The sequence below is a fragment of the Lissotriton vulgaris genome, chromosome 12, assembly GCF_964263255.1.
Source record: "Lissotriton vulgaris chromosome 12, aLisVul1.2, whole genome shotgun sequence".
Classification (NCBI taxonomy): Eukaryota; Metazoa; Chordata; class Amphibia; order Caudata; family Salamandridae; genus Lissotriton; species Lissotriton vulgaris.
Genome location: NC_141700.1, coordinates 742015900 through 742036317, shown reverse-complemented (window position 1 = coordinate 742036317; position 20418 = coordinate 742015900). Strand labels below are relative to the sequence as shown.

Sequence of the window (20418 nt, the reverse complement as noted above, 5' to 3'; positions counted from 1 at the left end):
CTGGCATTTACCTGCTCAAAAATAACAGCACGCCGCTGGTGTGATCAAAGTTTTCTCACAAGAGATGGCCGCCCAAGCACTTCCTGTATTTAAAGCCCACCTCCAAAAAAGGCATGATGGGACTTGTAGTGTCCTCATAATTGCGCTACGAGAAAATTATGTTTAGTATGGGAAGCGCATGTAAAATCAGGGTGCGCCTGTTTCGTAGTGTCATTGTCAATGAATGGAGGCAGAAAATCTATTTTTTAACTATTTTGGTTACGCACTGGGTTTAAACTAAAAAATCTTCTAAACTTTATTGGCAACTGGGTGACGACTTGGTATTGAAACCACGAGCTGGTTAGATTCACCAATAAAAAAAATCATTCTTAAAATTTCTTGTAGGTTTTCCTGCCTGGCCACGTTTAAAAATATTTGGTTTGAAATCCTTTACACCTTAATGCCCTGCTCTACTTACAACCAAGTTTGGTATGTAGCAATTTTCTTTCTGAGCCCATTGCCTTAAAAGAAGTTCGGTTTTGAGAGTGATGAGTAAAATATTTTCTTTGCATCTTATAGATACAAAGAATAAAACAGCCCTGATGAGAGATCAGCAACACTGTGCCTGATCTCGAAACGCGTCGGCACTTTCATTGGGTGGAATAAAATGTTATCTCTACGATACTAGGACCGCTGGTCCAGTATTGATTTGTTTAAGAGCCATTCACTTGATTGGTTTTTCCTATTTTTCTCATTTTTTGATTGTAATGTTTGTTCTAATGTTGTTTGTGATGTATTCTTAGTTTTTTGTAATGTTTGATGCAAGAAATTTTCTTTTTGTACGGTGTAAAGAATCTGTTTTTTATGTATATCCAAAGTATATATAGGTGTGTAAATATTTAATGTATTGTTGTTTTCTGTCATATAGCTTGTCATAACTTGAAAAAGATAATAAACATTGACACTAAGTAGGATGTCGAGGGGGATCACAATAAATTGATCTTTTCCCTCCTAATAAGCTTGTAGATATTTTGTGGTTCGGGCAATTTGTGTTATATATTCTATAAAGGGTCTAGCCCCCACCACGTGTTTATGGACCTATCCCTATTTGTTCCTAGAATCTAAGGGCATGTATTTCAGCAACATGTGCACCCATGCACAATTGAGGGGTGCAACAGGGTGTCAAAGTGACACCCTGTCCCCCTTGCAAATTCGGTAATTTTACCGAATCAGTATTTACCGATTCGGTAATTGCCATTGATTCCTATGGGCCTCAAGGCCCATAGGAATCAATTGCAATTACCGAATCGGTAAATACCGATTCGGTAATTACTGAATCATTCCAATTCGGTAATTTCAAAAGTGAAATTACCTACATCCCATTTACCGACTCTTAAATACCGAATCGGTATGATTCGGTACTTAAGAGTAGGTAAATCGAGATTACTGTGCTGTCATCTGAATCTGTCTAGGACAACTCGTATTATCTTATGCATAATAGTGTGGTATTTCATTCAATAACACAGAACCAACAGTTACCCAGACAACCCCGTCACATAATCAGACCCTGTCCAGCTTGGCCGCTTTTCCGCCTATCGGATCGCTTGTTTACCCCCAGACCACCAATGGGTAAGCTTGTAAGTCATTACACGCGAGCAGAGCCAATGAGATCGCGCGTCCATATACACCACGTGACTTGGCCACCAATTGGAGCGCGGTTGATAAACAGCCCTGTTCCTGCCATCCGGCACCTCCCCAGTCGGCTAGGACGCCGGCCACGGAGTACCGACGGACAGGTAAGATGAGTTGTTTCTTGCCGAATTACTCGATGCTATGCTCCGTTTCGAAGAGGACGTTAGACAAAAGGGAGTCTCCTCTTCTCTTAGATCTGGTCACGTTACACTGGGAACGGCAGCATTATTTGTCAGTCTGAGATTTGCTACTTCCCGGTCATTGATAGCAGAGAGGTGTATGTATTTGTTGTACACACTATGTTTACATGTGCTTTACATGTTTTTTAGAGCGGTGCTTCATTTTTCCCCTGAGCCACTGCCAGGTGGGGTGAGGCAATTCTACCTTACAGATTAAGGTAAGAACTGAACGACGTTTGGTTAATAATATGTATCTCCAAATGGATGGCAACTGACCCTCTAATAATAAGAGAGCATGTATCAACATCATTTTTATGTGATTTTCTCGTTGATCCATAGTTGTAGTTCATAAGGTGCAGATAACCTTACCTGACACTCACTTCCTTTATTTTTTCCACAGTGAACAACACTAACTGTAATGGCATTTGGATCATACAGGTGACTCCTTGCACTTGTTTCACTTTTCCTCTTGTCACTTTATGATTTATTTCACTTTGTGCAGTAGCACTAGCCTCATATTTCTGGTCCTGATGAAAGCAAGGACGCAATATTTCATGTTTGCTGAAACATGTCGACCTCACCTCAGACGGTCTACCTAATTTGACTGCCTAAGGTTATATTTTTTAATCTTGGTATTGAGAGCATACATAGAATAAAGGTTGTTCCGTGCTCTTTTGACCAATTTTAACACACTTTCCTGTTTTGGTTTCTTTTTCTCACTCACAGTTATTTGCACTGCACACCCCAGTCCCATGTTTTCTTTCCACTCATTAATATCGAGTGGTAGACCACACTGTAATTGAAAACAACAAGGGGGACCTCCTAACCACCAGGTCATCCTTTGATTGTGACACTGATTTTCTCGGACGGGTGGTCTCGATAAATCCCAAATGATGAAGGGCGGATCCGTATGGTGACTGATGGGTATTTTCCTCATCCCTTGAGAGCCTTTGTGTCGATCAATTTGACCCCTGGTTGAGTAAGGGACTGTGGTCGGTTGGGTGGATATTCTGCACCTTTGAACTCCTTTTTTTGATCTCAGACCCTCTGGTACCTTTTGTTATTTTCAAATCGAGATTACCTACATCTGGCCCTATGTCTTCAAAAATGTGGTGCAGTTCTGCTCTCTCTCTTTCATGCAATGCAGCACTTGATGCACTGCGTTGCATGAAATGATAGTAAATACACCTCTTGGTATTGATAGACATCATACATCATTTCACCTTATTACATGCCAACTATTTCAAGCCTCTAAACCAGAAAAGGCTAGCCTTACCGAAAGCAGTAAAGATCACTGACCACAGGTGGCCCTGCCTACCTCATCTGGTCTATTAATTACGAGAGTCTGTATTACAAGCATAGGGGCACAGTAGTATTACAGAAGACGACTCAGGCACTTGTTCCATAATACAGATAGGATTGGCCCCAATACAGAGCTGGTACTATCTTTAAGTGGTGTTCCCTCATTAGCACAGACGCGTTGCCCATGCTATTGAGGGCGTAGCCCCATGCAAATAAATTGAACAATTAGCTTCTACACCCTCCCCTTATTATGAATGGGGGTAAAGAGGCAAATAGTCATCAGGAGGCACACTGATTGTTTTTCACAAAATCGTGGTGCGAAATCAGTTTTTCCCCTAAGTGAAACCCAGCAAGGGTGGAAAGGGTGTCCCATGGATACCCCAGATATCCCCCAGCAAGCAGGAGCAGTCCCTCATTGCACATGCCTGTAGAAGGAACTCTGTCCTCCCTTTAAATGGAACCACTTGGTATTTCAAAATTGTGCAACCCTAAGGTGCAAGTTTGTGGCTTCCAAGGGGATAGTGCCTTACTTCTAATAGTCAAGTCAAATAGCTTTATTTCAATATAAATATCATAAAAGCATCAGACAATTCAATTAATAAAAATAAGAAAGAGAGAAATACAGGCTATTAAAATTGATAAAATATGACACTACAATATTTTAAAACAATTGAAATATGAAGCTATTTCCTCCTGGTTTGACATTTCTGATAAAAACTATGAAACAGAATTAAACGTGGAATGTTTGATGTTTTATATTGGGGACAGAGTATAGCGTTTCAAGATAGAATTGTCCTCCTCATTGGAATTGGTTTCGCTGTACATGCTCACAGGGATACTGGATCAAGATCAGCTAGCCCTTTGTATAGCCCTGTGCCTGATTATCCAGGCACGACCCAGGAACTTGGTGACTCACAAACAAAGAGGATTCTTGGGTCAGATTTTAAAATGCTTAAGGCAACTGGATGGTCGAGAGGGCCTAGTTGTTTGCAGATTGGTACAAGCCACCTCTAGCGCTTGAGTACCCTAGGCAAGCAAACATAAGATGTGCATCATTCTCTTTGGAAGTCCTCCAGGAAGGGCATTCTTCAGCAGTCTGATGAGGGGGCGGCACTTTGCGGTAAATTCGAGGAATGGAAGTGAGCAATATCTGAACTGGGTAAATAATTCCCTGTCCCTTGGGATCTGAATTATATCCAAGTAAGGTTTGAGGCCTCTAGATAGTTTGTGCTGGAAGAATTCTTCCGTAAGCCTTCCCATGTTTCGGTTATTGTGGTCTCTAGCATCTATCCAGTCCTAATAGATCCGTTTGAAATCTACCTTGCTTGGTGGATTTTGAGTGTCCCAGGATTCCTTAAGCCCAAGGGTTATCATTAGTGCCTTAAGATTGGAAATACATTTGATCCCCTTGTTGGTGTCCATACCCATTTCGTCTGTGAATGCCTCTGCATGGTTAGCGACTTTAGCGACTTCTGGGGTACTCCTAAGGTGAGCCCAATAAAGCAGTGGGCGAAGTTTGGCCGGATCTTTAGAATGGCGCCTGCCCAGGTCGTATTTTGAAGGGGGCAAGGAACGCCCTGAGGTAACATAATCAAGTCCCTAAAGATCTTGTGTTCTGACCTACTGATCTCATCGAGGTTGTCAAAACCCCATAGCTCGGCGCCATACAGAACTGAGCTAAGTGCCTTTGCTCCATACACAGTGAGTGCCGGGGCAACAGGACTACTAAATGATGAGAGATGTTCTTTGCTCAGTGCCCCAGCAGCACATTTGTGATTCAGGAGAATTTTATTGAGATGGGGTCTCCACTGCGCTTTTTGTGAGAGGCCTATCTCTAGGTAATCAAAAGGCGGTGACTCTCTCTAGTTGTATCCCCTCTAAAGTGATGTTATTCCTGAATGATTTGGGAGGATTGAGTGTCCTAAATTTTGTTTTAGATGCATTTATGACCAACCCCTGGATGTTACAAAAAAGTTAGAACCTGTTCAGGAGTTTTTGCTTGCCTGTTGGGGTCTTAGAGATCAGCAATGTGTCATCAGCAAACAGGAGAGTCGGTTCCTTGTTATCTGCTAGGGCCAGGGCATTAGATGGTATTGCTTGCAAAAAGCTAACCACCCCATTCATATCCAAGTAGAACAGGGTGGGTGCCATCACACAGCCCTACCGAAGTGCCTTGTTTAGTGGAATCGTTTTGTTAAGCTTCCCTTGGGACCCCCATCTTATCTGAACATAGTTACTCTCGTGAAGCCTTACTATGAGGTTAAGAATTGATGGAGGGATACCCATGTCTTGCAGTGTTTCCCATAACCTATTCCTGGGGACCAGGACAAAGGTAGTCTTTAACTCGATAAAAGCGAGATAAAGACTACCTTTACCAATCACTACTACTTTCCAATAAATCAAGAGGAGCCTGAAGACCTGGTCCACCGTTCCCATGTTGGACGGAATCCATCATGGTATTGAAAGAGGATAGCCTCCTCCTCCGCCAACGATTGAATTCTCTGCAATACATCCCTACCAACTAACTTCTGCATTGCATCTATGAGGCTAATTGGCCTATAGTTGGAAGGGTCCTCCCTAGCTCCCTTCTTAAAGATTGAGACTGCCTCCGCACCCTTCCCTGATTATGGAAGTGGACATCCTCCGGAGATGGAGTTAATAAGTAGGAGGATATACTCAGCCCATTTTTCCTGATCAGCAAGGAACAGGTCTCCAGGGAGGCCATCTGGTCGCGGGGCCTTAGCAGGCACTATCCTACTTATGGCAGACTCAACTTCATTTAGTGTGAATGGGTCACTATCGCCATTCCCAAGATTAGTTCAGAAATGGGCGTATTGGCCAGCCACACTAGCGCCGTTAGACCCATAGTAAAGTTCACCAAAATGGTTATGCCAGACCCGATATGGGATTTGATTGGAGATTTGGCCTACTTCCCCCTTGTTTGACCTTCTAACCAGTGTCCAGAAGAGGTTAGTGTCCTTTGCTAAACTGGCATTTTTGAGATCTTGCCAACTGGTCTGATCCCAATCTAGCTTTGCTTGGTGCTGGGTCTCTCTGTATTCTTTCCTTGTGGCTTTAATGGCTAAACCATTCCTGGCTCTCCTAGCTACTACCAAGGCCTTCCTCTTGAGTCTCACTCTTTGGTATACCAGATTGTCCTCTTCTTGGTAGCTCGTTGGTGTTTTTGTGCAGTACTTGTCCAATGGCCTCTAATTTTGTGTCTTGTAAAGCAACATTGTGCCATTTTAGGGCTCTTCCAGAGTTTGAGGGAATCACCTCTTTAGGCACAGAGTGTATGTGGATGGTCGATGTAGGGCAAAGACGTGCCCATGGAAACCTCATGGACATACAGAGAGGATTGTGATCACTATCAGTTCTGTTCCCCACCTCCATATCTAAAACATACCCCCAAAACCCAACATCTACTAGGATATAGTCAATACGAGATGGGCAAGTTACTCTATTGTAAGTGAAGGCTCCCTGGACATCTGACTTGGTTCTGCCAGTCTCTGCCCTAAAACCATATTCCACAGTGAGTGCTTTTAATTGGATAGCCACTTGTGACCATCTTTTTTATCGGGGTATAGTTAGTAGGGGAACACCCCATTTTCTATCATCTTCCTCTATCCCTAATATGTCCTCTGTGCTAAGAGGCTCAAAAGTGCTGTTAAATCACCACCGACTACTACTCTAGAATGGGACAGACAATTTGACAAGCCTTGCTCAAGTAGTGTAATGGTGGATGAGACTTTACCCCCAGCTGTTCCCCTTATATATACATTGAACGTATCCATAATTTCCCCCCATCTTGGGCCCATAATTGTAAGCCTCATAATGTCTGGACTCAAGGTTTGATGATTGGAAATTCTACAATTAAGGGCAATTTTAACCCCTACGATCAACCCTCCCGAGGGGCGACCGTTCCCCATAGTGGTAGCTGGTGTGCTACCGGCTGTAGCCCGATCTATATAAAGGAGCAAGGCTCCACTTTTCTTGGAAAGCGCAGATGTTATATCCCTCTACTAGATCATTCCAATGGGGTAGGGATATTTTACTACTAAGGGCAGTGACTTTCTAGGAGATAATTTTTAGCTGATGGGAGAGTGCTAGATTTTGAGTTATTACTGTAGTGGGTTCAAGAGGGGGGATTAGTTCATTTATAGAAGTGTAGTCAATGACCAGGGTAAAGACCTGTGATGGCTGCACAAAGCCGGGACATATTTTGTAGTCAAATGTTAGATTCTAATGAAGACAAGCCCCTTATGGTCCTTGTCAGGTGGTTATCGCTTGATCTTTGTAAAGGTGGTGCCACTGAAAATCGCCTAAGCTGTATTGTTGAAGAGTCAGCGGAGCAGGTGCAAAACTCAAGTAAGAGAAGATTTTCAGTCAGGTCAGCATTAGTCAGTGTAAGCTCAATATGGTCCAATGGATGTGTGCGTGATGTACATCTCCTGGCTCTGACAATATCCTCCGTATGAGTGACCGACATCCCCTGACATGACGAATCCAGTGTATTGGCTTATTGATTAGTGAATCCTCACCTTCATAGCCAGCCACAATGTTTAATTTAGGGACGATGACCATGAAAACTTTTTTTAGTTCTGGATAAGAGGTTTGCAAGTGGTAATTCCTCTCTAGAGGATTAGAAATCATTGGGCGCATTGTTATTGGTGCACTTGGAGAGGTGGTACAGTGTACAGGGGCTTGCAAGGAGACTGGGTTTCCGAAGACAAGATTTTAAGGTCGCAGGCTGTCCTATGATGGGAGATGAAGATACTTTATTATGCATTAATGGGGGGAGTGCAGGTGATCTACCATCTATATAGTTTATTTCATCTTGAGGAGAGGGATAGGTTTGCTGGGCCTGTGGGCGCTGTAATAGGGCACAATGGGCCAGATGTATAAAGATACCATTTTGCGACTTCCCAATTGCGAATCACAAGGACCTGCAATTAGGAAATCGCCAAACGGCATGTATGAAAGTGTGTGGAACACCTTCTGCGATTCCTAGGGAGTCAGAAATAACCTACCTCATGAATATTAATGAGGTATGGCGCAATTTGCAACCCCCTAGAAATCGCTAAAATCATGGGAATGGTGGGCTGCTGGAGACAGTAGACCACAATGTTCGTGATCACCTTTAGAAAGAGCAATCATTTTTTTTAAATGCTACTAGTTTTCCTTAAAGAAAAAATTGTTGCATTTAAAAATGAAAAATTAAAAGATTTCTTTTTATGTTTTAAGAGCAGGCAGTGGTCCGTGGAATTACTGCCTGCCCTTAATTTTTTTTATTACAAACACTCATGAAGGGGAAGGGGTCCCTTCGGGACCCCTTCCCATTTGCAAATTAGTTATCACCTACTTGAAGTAGGTGGCGAAATGCAAATGTTTTGCGATTGCAATCACGGTCACAACACATTCATACATACAAATGTGATTCAGTATTAGGAAGGGACGCCCCTTCCTAATACCGAATCACAACACCAAATTACGATGCTCAGTTTTCTGCATGGATTGAAAGCTCATTGGATATAGCTCTCCCCAAAAAAGAGGCCTTTAAACCAAGGGGAAAGACCACTTCCCCCGGGTTTAGCAACGAACTTCGCCTCCTAAAAAAACTCTGCAAATAGTCGGAAAAGGCATGGAGGAGAGAATGCGACCCCACAAAAAAATTAGATTATAAACACACGATCCTAAATTATAAAAAAGGCCTTAAAATCTTCTCAGGCGGCCTTTTTGAGGAAAAAATTAGATCCTCATCAAATTCATCTAGTGAAACCTATCGTATCGTGAAGAAACTTCTTAAAACCCCGGACCCTTCTCCTCCCTTGGATCCCTCCAATCATCGCTGCAATGAGCTGGCAGAGTTTTTCGACCTTAAAATCCAAAACATTCTGAAGCTTCTTCCCACATGTAAATCTGTTGATCTGGAAGATATGCCTTCAGCAATCAGCTTTTAATCTAGACATTTTTCTCCCTATTTTTAAAGATACATTCCTTCCCATCTTTCAATCAATCAAAAGCGGATCCCCGCGGGACCCAGCTCCAGTTAACATCTTAAAGTTAGTTACATCTACCATCCGTACCCCAATTGCTAGATTGATCAACACCTCTCTTTCACAGGGTATTGCCCCCCAAACTGGAAGAGGGCCATAGTAAAAGCTCTTCCCAAAAAATCCAAGCTTGATCCCTCGGAATTGAGCAACTATCGGCCCATCTCTCTACTTCCAGGTATTAGCAAGGTAGCAGAAAAATACGTCAACCTTCAGCTATCCACCTTTCTTGAATCAGGGGACTTACTCCAGCCTTCACAGACAGGATTCCGCCCCGGTCAGGGCACGGAAAGTGCAATGATTGCGGTGGTCGAGGATACCAGAAAGATTTTAGATTCAGGGGGATCAGTGGCAGCGATCCTCCTGGATCTGATTGCAGCTTTCGACACCGTGAATCATTCTGCCCTGATTCACCGCCTTAAGGGTTTGGGAGTTACGAGGCTTGCCCTTTCCTGGTTGAAATCCTTTCTCCACAGCCGATCTTTTCATGTGGCTGAGGGGAATTCCATCTCCAATATCACTGCGGTACATTGTGGCGTTCCTCAGGGCTCATCTTTGAGCCCTATGCTTTTTAATGTATATATGTCTCCCCTTGAGGAAATCGTCACTCCACATGGGGTCAAACTCCTGACATATGCTGACGATACCCAGCTTATCGTATCACTGAGCCAGCTGGATCGCCCCCTTTCGGACCTTTACTCCTGCCTTGAAGACATAACTAGATGGATGGATGGTTTCCATCTAAAGTTAAATAGCGTTAAAACTGAGATCCTGGTCATGGGTAACCAGTCACATTTTCGCACTGAGACCATGTGGCCACATTGTATGGGTCCGCCCCCGCCCCCCAAACCTGATATTAAAAGTCTAGGTATATGGTTGGACCAAGGACTTACGTTCAACACTCAAGCCAGGAAAACGGCGGGGTCTGTTATGGCCTCCTACGCACCTCCCGGAAAATCCGTCCTTTACTTCCCCCTCAATATAGGAAGCTCTTGATCCAGGGCCTCATATTGTCCAGGCTGGATTATGGCAATGCCCTGTATCTTGGGGCCCACAAGAAAGTAACTGCCAAATTACAAGTTGTCCAAAATACAGCTGCCAGGCTTCTTACGGGCACCGGGAACCGCTGCTCAGCAAAACCCGCTGTCAGCTCACTACACTGGCTGCCTATACAGGAAAGAGTGTATTTTAAATCTCTATGTACCACTCATAAAATCTTCTACGGCAATGCCCCTCCTATTCTGAAGGATCTCATTGTGCCCTACAAAACTAACAGAGCCCTTCGGTCCACTCATCTTCACCTGGCTTCTATGCCCAAGATCAAGAGAACCCGATTGGGGGGGACGTCTTTTTTCTTATAACGCCTCCAAACTGTGGAACTCGTTACCACCTGCCATTAGGGCACAGCCTTACCTTCTGCCTTTCCGTAAATTGCTGAAAACTAGGTTATTTCCTTAAATTCTTTTTATTTTCTTCATTTAGCACACTCACCAGCGCTGGGACAGCTGGGGCAGCCATGCGCTTTATAAATCCTATTACATTTCATTTCATTTCATTCATTAAATTTCACGATTCAGTAACAGGTTACTGAATTGCAATTTGGGTTTGATACATTTTAAAAACCTTTCTTCCATTCGCAAATGGGCCAATTCTGAGAATCGGCCTATTTGTGAGCTAAAAAACGGCACATACATATGAGCCATTGTTCCTGTTTGCACCCATATACATGTTTAGTTGTGTGTCGTGGCTCATACAGGAACAGCATGCCCATTAGGTAGTACAGTGGAAAATTGATTTTAAATTCACGTATGTAGAACCAAATTCAAATACATTAAATAATTCAAATGTCACTGCAAAGACAGGATTTCTTGTGATTTAATTTGCATCACAGAATCGAAATAAATCAAGACATAGTAATAGGCAGTTAATGAACATTGGTACACATTGGTGCTCAGAGAATAAAGGAAGGGACAGGGTGGGGTAGGTGAGTGATCTAGGAGAAGTGAATGATGGTGTAAAGAAATGGAAAGGTAAAGTGGTTCAGATACATCCAAGTTTTTTAGATCCAATCCGGCCATTTACTTGGCAAATAAATAAAGTAACAAAACATAACATTATAGGTACAGATAAACATGTCTCTGTAGCCTGTGTTTGATATAAATGCCAAAATTTCCAAGTTTCGACTCCTGTACTCATAAAGGTAGCTTCATTCTTATTGGAGGGGTCTTCATCAGGACTCAAAGGAAAGGTGAATGAGGGGGAAGGAGCACCATTAGACGACAGCACGTACCTGGGCAGGCGCCATTTTATTAAGGCTGTATTATCAAGGTGAGGGCCTGCAAGCTCTTGAAAAAATCACAAGATTCCAATTAATGAAATTAGTGGGTGCTAAGATTACACCCAAGTTCTGATCCATCACAGAGCCACTGGTGATTACTAATAAACCCAGTCCAGTAACTTAGGTGTAATCAGTGTTCTTACTAATTTCATTGATTGGAATCTTGTGCTTTTTTCAAATGACCCCTCACTGAATTCAGAATTAATTGGCACAAGGTTGAAAGCACAAAAAATAGCAAAAATAGGCTATGTCCCAGTAAAATGCCAAAACTGTGTAAACAACATTGGTTTTCTCACAAAAGTCTGTCAGTCCCTGAAAGCTGGGAAAATTGTGATTTCAGCCCCACAAACACTTTGTTGATGCCATTTACAGGGAAAAAAACAGACGCCTTCATTTGCAGCACTTTTTTCAAATTTAAAAAAAACCAACAAGATTTAGCTGTATTTTGGCTAATTTGTGGGTCCGTATGGGTATGTGAGGGTCTGTGAATCTAGGGTAGAGGGCACATGATGAGAACTGTGGTTAAAACTACCTAAGGAGTCCTCAAAACAGGGCTTATTATATGATCCCCAGGTAGGGTTAAAACAGGGAAGTGTTAAGAATACATCGCCGTGCCACTAGCTGCATGTTTAACCCAATACTTCCCGCAGTATGTGGTGTATGTCCCTCCAGTACGATTGTATATGGTGACAGTCCTACAGTATGTGAAGAAATTTTCCTATCTCCGCACACCTGGCTGGGGAAGGCTTTCTGCCTTCCCCAGCCGGACTAAGCAAGGCCCTGTTATGCATGTCCTGTGAAGTATTTTGAGCTGCACTAATTGCGACCTCACACGGGGATGAAATCGCCACTTGCCAGTCCTCTTCATCAAGTTCCAAGCCATCACCATTTCATTTCCCCTTGAGGATCTGTAGTGGATCTGCCATGTTATTTATTAGCTTCCTATATATGAGAGAGATGTTTTTTTCTGGAAGGTGTCCATCTAGTATTCTATCCTCCAGGGGGGAGGCTTCCGGGAGCATTGTATTACTTGGTATCTGGTTAAGCAATGCATGTCGGATTTAGAGATACCGGTAATACTCAGTGTCTGCCATGCTGTACTGTTCTTTAAGTGAGGCAAATGGAAGGACCGTTCCCGCCCCCAGACGTCTTTGATCCGTGAGATCCCTATGAGGTCCCACTTATCAAACCCTTTGGATTTCCAGAGGCTCCCCAGTTTCTCAGAGCTCCACAGTGGAGTAGCCAGGGTGAGATTATTGGCTCATTGCAGGTGTTTGTTGACCGCATGCCAAACTTGGGTGGAGTGAGCCGTGGTTCAAGTCAGCAGGAATCTAAAGGGCTTTGCATACAAAGCTCTATTATAGTCTCCTGCCGGGAGTAACCACCTATCCATAGCATACCAAGGATCACCCGGACGGCCATAGATCCTGTGCTTGATAGCCGCGAGCTGGGATGCCCAATAATATTTCTTTAGATCAGGAAGGCTGATGCCCCCCTCATACCATTTAAGAGTCAATTTAGAAAATGCTATGTGGGGCCTGCCGTCTCAGAGAAGTTCCCTTTGGAGACTCTCTACTTCCTTGAAGTAGGAAGCTGGGACAGGGTCCATTGCATTTTGAAGTGCATACAGAAAACGAGGCAGGGCAATCATTTTAAACAGTTCGGCTCTCCCTAGGATGGACAGGGGAAGGGATCTCCAATACGCGACATCGCTCTTGAGCCTTTGTAGGGGAGGATCCAGATTACGGGCAAATCGGAGTTTTGGATCCAGCGACTCATAGATGCCGAGGTATCAAAAGCCCTCAGGCGCAACCTGGATTGGACAGTTTGGTGGTATTATAGGCGGGTCGACTTGGAGGACATATATTATGGACTTGGACCAGTTGACAGTGAATCCAGAGTACCTCATAACTATCGCCAATATATCAAGGAGACTGATCAGCGATACTCTTGGGGAAGTCATGTAGAGAAGAATATCATCCAAGTATAAGGATATCTTATCCTCCCAGTCTAATGACCACCTCATTCCTCGGATGTCTCAGTCTTGCCTAATCCATGTCAGCGCTAACGCAAAGAGAAGCAGTGACAGAGGGCATCCCTGGCAGTACCCCTGCTCAACTGGAAATCTGTGGATTTGCATTTGTTTACCACTACTCGGGTCATCTGGCCGGAGTATAGGAGACGAATCCAGCCCATGAACTCCGGCCTAAACCCTAGCTTGCATAAAACCGAAAATAAATAAGGCCATGCAACCATATCGAACGTCATAGTAGCGTCTAACGATACCACTGCAGCCGGCTCCAGTATGGTATGTGCCCTGCTGAGTATTCCAGGTAGTCGGCGCAGGTTAATGGCAGTATTGCAGTGAGGCATAAAGCCTGATTGGTCAGGGTGAACTAAGGTGTTGATAACTTTGATCAGATGTGTTGCTAGCAATTTCGCAAGGACTTTGGGCTCAAGTCAAGTCAAGTCAAGTCAGAAAATGTATATAGCGCGCTACATACCCAGAGGGTCTCAAGGCGCTTGAAGAAGGGTGGGGAATTATTGGTCGAAAATCCAAGTTTTAAGTTGCTTTCTGAATGCTGGGTGGTTTTGAGTGAGGCGAAGGTGAGTGGGAAGTGAGTTCCAGGTTTTAGCTGCTAGGTAGGAGAAGGATCTTCCTCCCATGGTGGTTTTGTTGATGCGAGGTACAACAGCAAGGGCTTGGTTGGAGTAGCGTAGATGGCGGGAGGGGGTGTAGAAGGAAAGTGTGTTGAGGCATTCGGGTCCAAGTTCGTAAAGTGCTTTGTGAGCTTGGGTTAGGAGGTGGAATGTTATCCTCTTATTAACGGGGAACCAGTGGAGGTTTTTCAGGTGACTAGAAATGTGGTCTTTACGCGGGATGTCTAGTATGAGTCTGGCTGATGCGTTCTGGATGCGTTGGAGTTTTTTCTGATTTTTTGCGGTGGTACCGGCGTAAAGGGTGTTTCCGTAGTCCAGGCGGCTCGTGACCAGTGCGTGGGTGACCGTTTTTCTAGTTTCGGTGGTAATCCAGCGAAATGTTTTTTTAAGCATGCGAAGAATGTTGAAGCAAGATGATGAAACGGCGTTGACTTGTCTGTTCATCGAGAGTGAGGAGTCCAGGATGACGCCCAAGTTTCGTGCGTGGTCCGTCGGGATGGGTGCTTTTCCAAGGGCCTCTGGCCACCAAGAGTCATCCCAGGCGGAGGGGGAGGTACCTAAGATAAGGACTTCTGTTTTGTCTGAGTTCAGTTTCAGACGGCTGTGCTTCATCCACTCGGCTACTTCTTTCATTCCTTCATGTAGGTTGGTTTTGGCGGTGTTCGGGTCTTTGGTGAGTGAGAGGATCAGTTGAGTGTCATCAGCGTAGGAGATGATGTTGAGGTTGTGTTGGCGTGCGATGGTCGCGAGGGGGCTCATGTATACGTTGAAGAGGGTGGGGCTGAGTGAAGATACTTGTGGCACGCCGCAAATGACTTCAGTGGCCTCTGATTTGAATGGTGGGAGGCGGACTCTCTGAGTTCTTCCGGTAAGGAATGAGGTGATCCATTCCAGTGCTTTTCCTTGGATTCCGATGTTTCTGAGGCGTTGTAGCAGGGTGCTATGACAGACTGTGTCGAAGGCTGCGGAGAGGTCAAGGAGGATGAGGGCGACTGTGTCTCCATTGTCCAGTAGAGTACGAATGTCGTCTGTAGCTGCGATGAGTGCGGTCTCAGTGCTGTGTTTTGCTCGGAATCCGGACTGTGAGGAGTCGAGGGATTTGTTGGTTTCAAGGAAGGCGGCGAGTTGATTGTTGACAGCTTTCTCGATGATTTTGGCCGGGAAAGGAAGGAGCGAGATGGGGCGGTAGTTTTTGAGTTCGGTGGGGTCAGCTGTGGGTTTTTTCAGAAGGGCGCTGAGTTCGGCGTGTTTCCAGCTTTCCGGGAAGGTGGCGGAGTAGAGGGAGCAGTTGATGACGTCTCGGAGGTGCGGTGCTATGGTGGAGTCTGCTTTGTTGAAGATGTGGTGAGGGCATGGGTCTGTGGGGGATCCTGAGTGGATAGAGTTCATCAGACGGATGGTGTCCTCAGTGGAGATTGGGTTACAGTCATTGAGGATGTTCAAGGGGGGTGGAGGTTCTGCCGAGTGTTGGGTGGGTTTGTCTTCGGGTCGGTTGTCGAAGCTGTTGTGGATGTCTGCGATCTTGTTGTGGAAGAATGAAGCTAGGGAGTTGCAGAGGGCTTGAGAGGGGGTGATGTCGTTGGAGTTGGCTGAAGGGTTGGAAAATTCCTTGACGATGTTGAATAATTCCTTGCTGTTGTGGGCGTTGTTATCTAGTCGGTCCTTGAAGGCGGCTTTCTTGGCAGTCCGGATCACTTGGTGGTGTATGCGGGTGGCGTTTTTTAAGGCGTCCTTGGTGCTGGTGTTAGGGTCTTTTTTCCAGGCCTTCTCAAGTGAGCGACAGAGTTTCTTAGATTTCTTAAGATCATCGTTGAACCAGGAGGCTTTTTTGCTGCCTAGTTTGATTTGACGTTTTTTCAACGGTGCTAGGATGTCGGCGCCGTTGAATAGCCATTGGGTGAGGTTAATGGCTGCTTGGTCGGGGTTTGAGGAGTGGGCAGGGGGGTTTTGAAGAAGCGATGAGGAGATCTGGTCGATGGTGATTTTGTTCCAGTTCCTTCGCAGAGTGGATTGAGGATGGTTGTGGGTTGTGGTCTTATTGTAGGTAAAGTGAACGCAGCTGTGGTCCGTCCAAAGGAGAGCTGTGGTGTGGCTGAAGGAGACATGTTTGCTGGAGGTGAAGATAGGGTCGAGTGTGTGACCTGCAGTGTGGGTGGGGGTAGTGACAAGTTGTTTGAGTTCGAGGTTGGTGAGATTGTCCAGAAGGGTGGTGGCGTTGCGGTCGTTGTTCTTATCCAGGTGAAAGTTGAGGTCTCCCAAAAGAATGTAATCCTCGGAGGGGAGGGCGTGTGGGGTGATAAAGTCCGTGATGTCTTCACTGAATTGTGCAGCGAGATTGGCCTGTAAGAGGTGCAGCTTTTCCTAGGTTTGCCTTCTTTATATGACCACTATATTGGATACCCGTTGATCATACAGGAGCATTCCCTTATCTCTACTTTCCAACAACATAGAGCGGATGTAGAGAGCAGGTTTATTTGGCCTAAATTTATATAATTCAATAGGGATACCGTTGGGCCCTGTTGCCTTCCCAGAGTTCACTCCCCTGATTGCCTGTGCCACCTCATCGTTCGTCAACAGGGATTGCAGGTATTTCCTGTTTTCGTCTGAGAGCACAGGCAGCCCAATATCTCTGGGTAACTCACTGTTCTCCTCTTCAGTCAATTCGCCAGTCGTGCTATATACCGCGCGGTAATAGTCTGCAAACTTATCCGCTATCCCTTGTGGGTCTGTTATAGGACTGGAGTCTTCTCCCTGCACTCAAGCACAAATCGTGATGCCCACTCCCTTCTATCTAGCCACGCTATCAACTTTCCAGCCTTATCCCTGTTTTTGTATATCCTAAACTGGACCTCTCTAGTCTGCGCCCTGGCTCTATCCCTGGCAATGCTATTAAACTCATCTTGGCTCAACTTTAGGAGGTGCAGTTTGTCGGGGGTTACTGCTTGGGCTAACTCTTCTTCTGAGTTCATCACTTCCTCTTCAACCTTCTCTAGATCTGCCTGCCTTTCTTTCCTTTTCCCCACAATCAGTGAGAGCGCTACTCCCCGAATGACTGTTTTGTACGATTCCCACAGGGTCTGGGTGGAGTAATTATCAGTGGCTTTGGCAATATTATTCCGAATGGTAAGGTCTTTCAAGTACCATGAGTTGATTGGGACTACTCTTCCCACGCTCGTGTAATCTATCAATACTCTCAGCCATACTGGGGAGTGATCTGATATGCCTCGTCCCAGGTAACGTACCTCTTGGATTGTATGTACCTGTATCGCAGGGACGAGGATGTAGTCAATGTGGGAAAGACTACTGTGTGTGTCCGAAATATGGGTGTATTGTGTCTTTACTGGGTTATGTGTCCGCCACCCGTCTACCAGCCCCATTAATTCTGAGAAATGTTGCAGCCATCTCTGCGCAGGTCTAATGTCTCGCTGTGGATATCGGTCTAGTTCACCAGACATTACTGCGTTAAAGTCCCCTCCTATTATCAGAAGGCCTATTGGAAATGAGAGTAAAATTGTGCCAATGTCTTTGAATGTGTCTGTCTGCAGGCCTAGCCTGACATAAATGGATACAAACGTAGCTGTCTTGCCTTCCCATTGGCCCGAGACCCCAATGTATCCACCTCGTACATCTGCCAAGTGGCCTGTATTGTGAAGGGGAAGGAATTCTTGATTAATATGCCAACTCCTTGTGACCCTGAGGTGAATCCTGTGTGTGCTACTAGCTTATACCCTCCTCTATGCAAGGCCTACATTTATTTCCGACCAGGTGCGTTTCCTGCAGAAGAATTACGACTGGGGCATGTCTTCTAAGAAACTGGCTAACCAGGCCACGCTTGATCTTGTCCCCCAGACCTTTCACATTCCAACTGAGAATTCTAACCCCTGATTCTTGTTTAGTGCTCATCACTATTTCTCATGTGGAGTCGCTTCAGCTCTGCTTTGCTCTTTGATGATGTCGAAAAACTCAACTCTCTATACAATACACTGAGAAAACATACCTCTCTTATTCTCCCACCCCCACCCCCCAACTCCCCACACACCCCACCCTGCTACCCTGCCCCCTAGACTTAGAACTGCCCAGTCTGAACATGCAGAGTGCCTGTCGCCCGACAAGTTAACTAAATGTAGAAAAAAGAAGGGGAAATATCAACTCTACATCCCCCTAACCCAGGCAGTTTTACAGATTGCGAGTCTCTAACATGGTAACATCCCAGGGGTGGGGCTAACATAACACATTGACTTTAAGGCTCGGGCCCCCGCAACCCACGCACAAGTGAACTATGTTAGGGTCAGACGTAACCCCGGATCTCATCCCTGGCCCTGCGTGTCTGGATCACCCTCTTCTTCTCTGTCTCTGGTTCTATTGTCTGTTCGGCTGTCTAGCCAGTCTGAAGCCACTGCAGGGTTGTCAAAGAACCAGGCTCGTCCCTCTGCTTCTACTTGGAGACGGGCCAGGAACATCGTTGCATTCCTGAGTCTTTCTCCCTGGTCTAAAAGGTATGACATTGTCTTTGGACCAGCTGGGTATAGTCAGGAAAGAACGTGTGATCTGCATTTTCATACTGGAGGAGGGTCATGGCCCGAGCATGTTGGAGGATTGCATCTCTTTCTCAGAAATTAAAAACTCTTGCTATCAAGGGGTGCGAGGATGCTCCAGGCCTGGGCCGCCTCCCGGAACTCGGTGCGCCCTCTCGATAGTGAAGAATTTCCCTAGGGCTTTGGGTCAAAGGTGATTAAGTATGAGGGCCTCCACAAACAGATCCGAAGCCGCCCCTCTGCTTTTTCAGGCACCCCAAGAATGCGAATATGATTATGCCTTGGGCGGCCTTCATAATCATCCAGCTTGCGTACGGCCATTTCACAGAAGGATTTGAGGACCTGCATCTCATTCTGAAGTTGGGATACATCGTCCGTTAGACTGGCGATTTTAATGTCCAGGCTCTTGACTTTTTTGCTTTTTTTCATGAGGTCAGCACGGAGTAGGTTAACATCTATGGATATGGTGTCCATTTTGTGCTCTAGGGACTCTTTGACCCCAGTGATGGCGGCCATGACATCCTGAAGAGTCAGCTCCGGGGTGGCTCCCTCGAGGTCTTCTGCAGGCTTAGATGCGTTGCGTGGGTCTTTTGGTGAACCCTTGGGTAGTGTGTACCAATCAAGCTTATTGGATTGGACTGGTTTAGCAGTTTTGGGACCCCGAGAAGATGCCCTTTCTGAGTCAGTTCTTCCTGCCATTATGCAGGGCCCACAGACTGTATTTGGTTCAGTAGCCACCACCAGGGCTCCCGGCAGAACAGAAGAGGCGATGAGACGGATAGCTGGTCACTCTCTGTGACGCCGCTTTAGCGTGTGCTGATGGAGGTGCACACCCTCCCCCTGTGAATCCTCCACATGTTGGGAAGTGTTCTGGGCCTGCCAGGAATCTCAAGCAGCAGTAGCGATGGCGCAGCTGTTGTAGTACGTAGATGCAAAGTAGGAAGTCCAAACTGCGCCCAGCGCACCACTCTGCTGCCCGTTGGCACCCCGCAGCTTCCCTCTACAAACTATGCCCCCGCAGCTGGCAGGGCGGTGGAGCAAAGCTGATCAAACACATGTAGGACCACTAGAGCACCCAGCTAGTGACCTGAGTGCCCATAACGTTCCTGGTGTGGCCAGGCCGCCGCCACAGCTCCGCACTGCGATGCTTCTATTCACAAAGCTCTTAGGCGGTTGCAGTTACTCTCTCTTTCCCCCCGCAGTCTTTATTCCCTGGGCTGCAGCACACGTCCGTGCCCAGTGCAATCAGCTCTCTGCGCCTGCGGGCCACTGTGGGTGCCCCGCGGGCTGATCGCCGTGGGATGCTGCAAAGGTTTTGAGGGGGCCCCCACCACTCAGGTGGCTCCTAGGTGTGGCCCTGTAAGGCCCGTGTTGCGTTGTCGATATCAGAAGTGCCTACGCTGGGGAGGTTGCGACGAGCTGCAGCGCGGTCTTCCCTCACCACCAGGGCTCATTGCATTCAGTTGCAGCTTCGCCCTCTCCCTTCCGTGCGTTCCGCCGACCGGCGTCTTCCGGTCCGTGGCGGCCGCCTCCTCTGCACACGCAGTGCCGGCTCAAAGATTCACTCCAGCTCCCGGCAGCACCGAGGCCCGGGAAAGCACGGACAAGCTCCACTTGCCCTCCGCACTCTGAATCACTCCTTAGAGATCAGGATATGTGGCAGAACGTAAGCCGGGGAA

General features: G+C 46.0%; 1 protein-coding gene across 1 annotated transcript in view; it reads right to left on the bottom strand.

Annotated features, from left to right (window-relative positions):
• LOC147678524 (vomeronasal type-2 receptor 1-like) overlaps nt 1-19438 on the bottom strand; it is a 63234-nt gene extending 43796 nt beyond the window's left edge. The window contains exon 1 of the mRNA XM_086945669.1: nt 18961-19438. Coding sequence (XP_086801795.1) covers nt 18961-19438 — 478 coding nt within the window. The remainder of the gene's footprint in view (nt 1-18960) is intronic.
• Nucleotides 19439-20418: the final 980 nt, after the last annotated feature.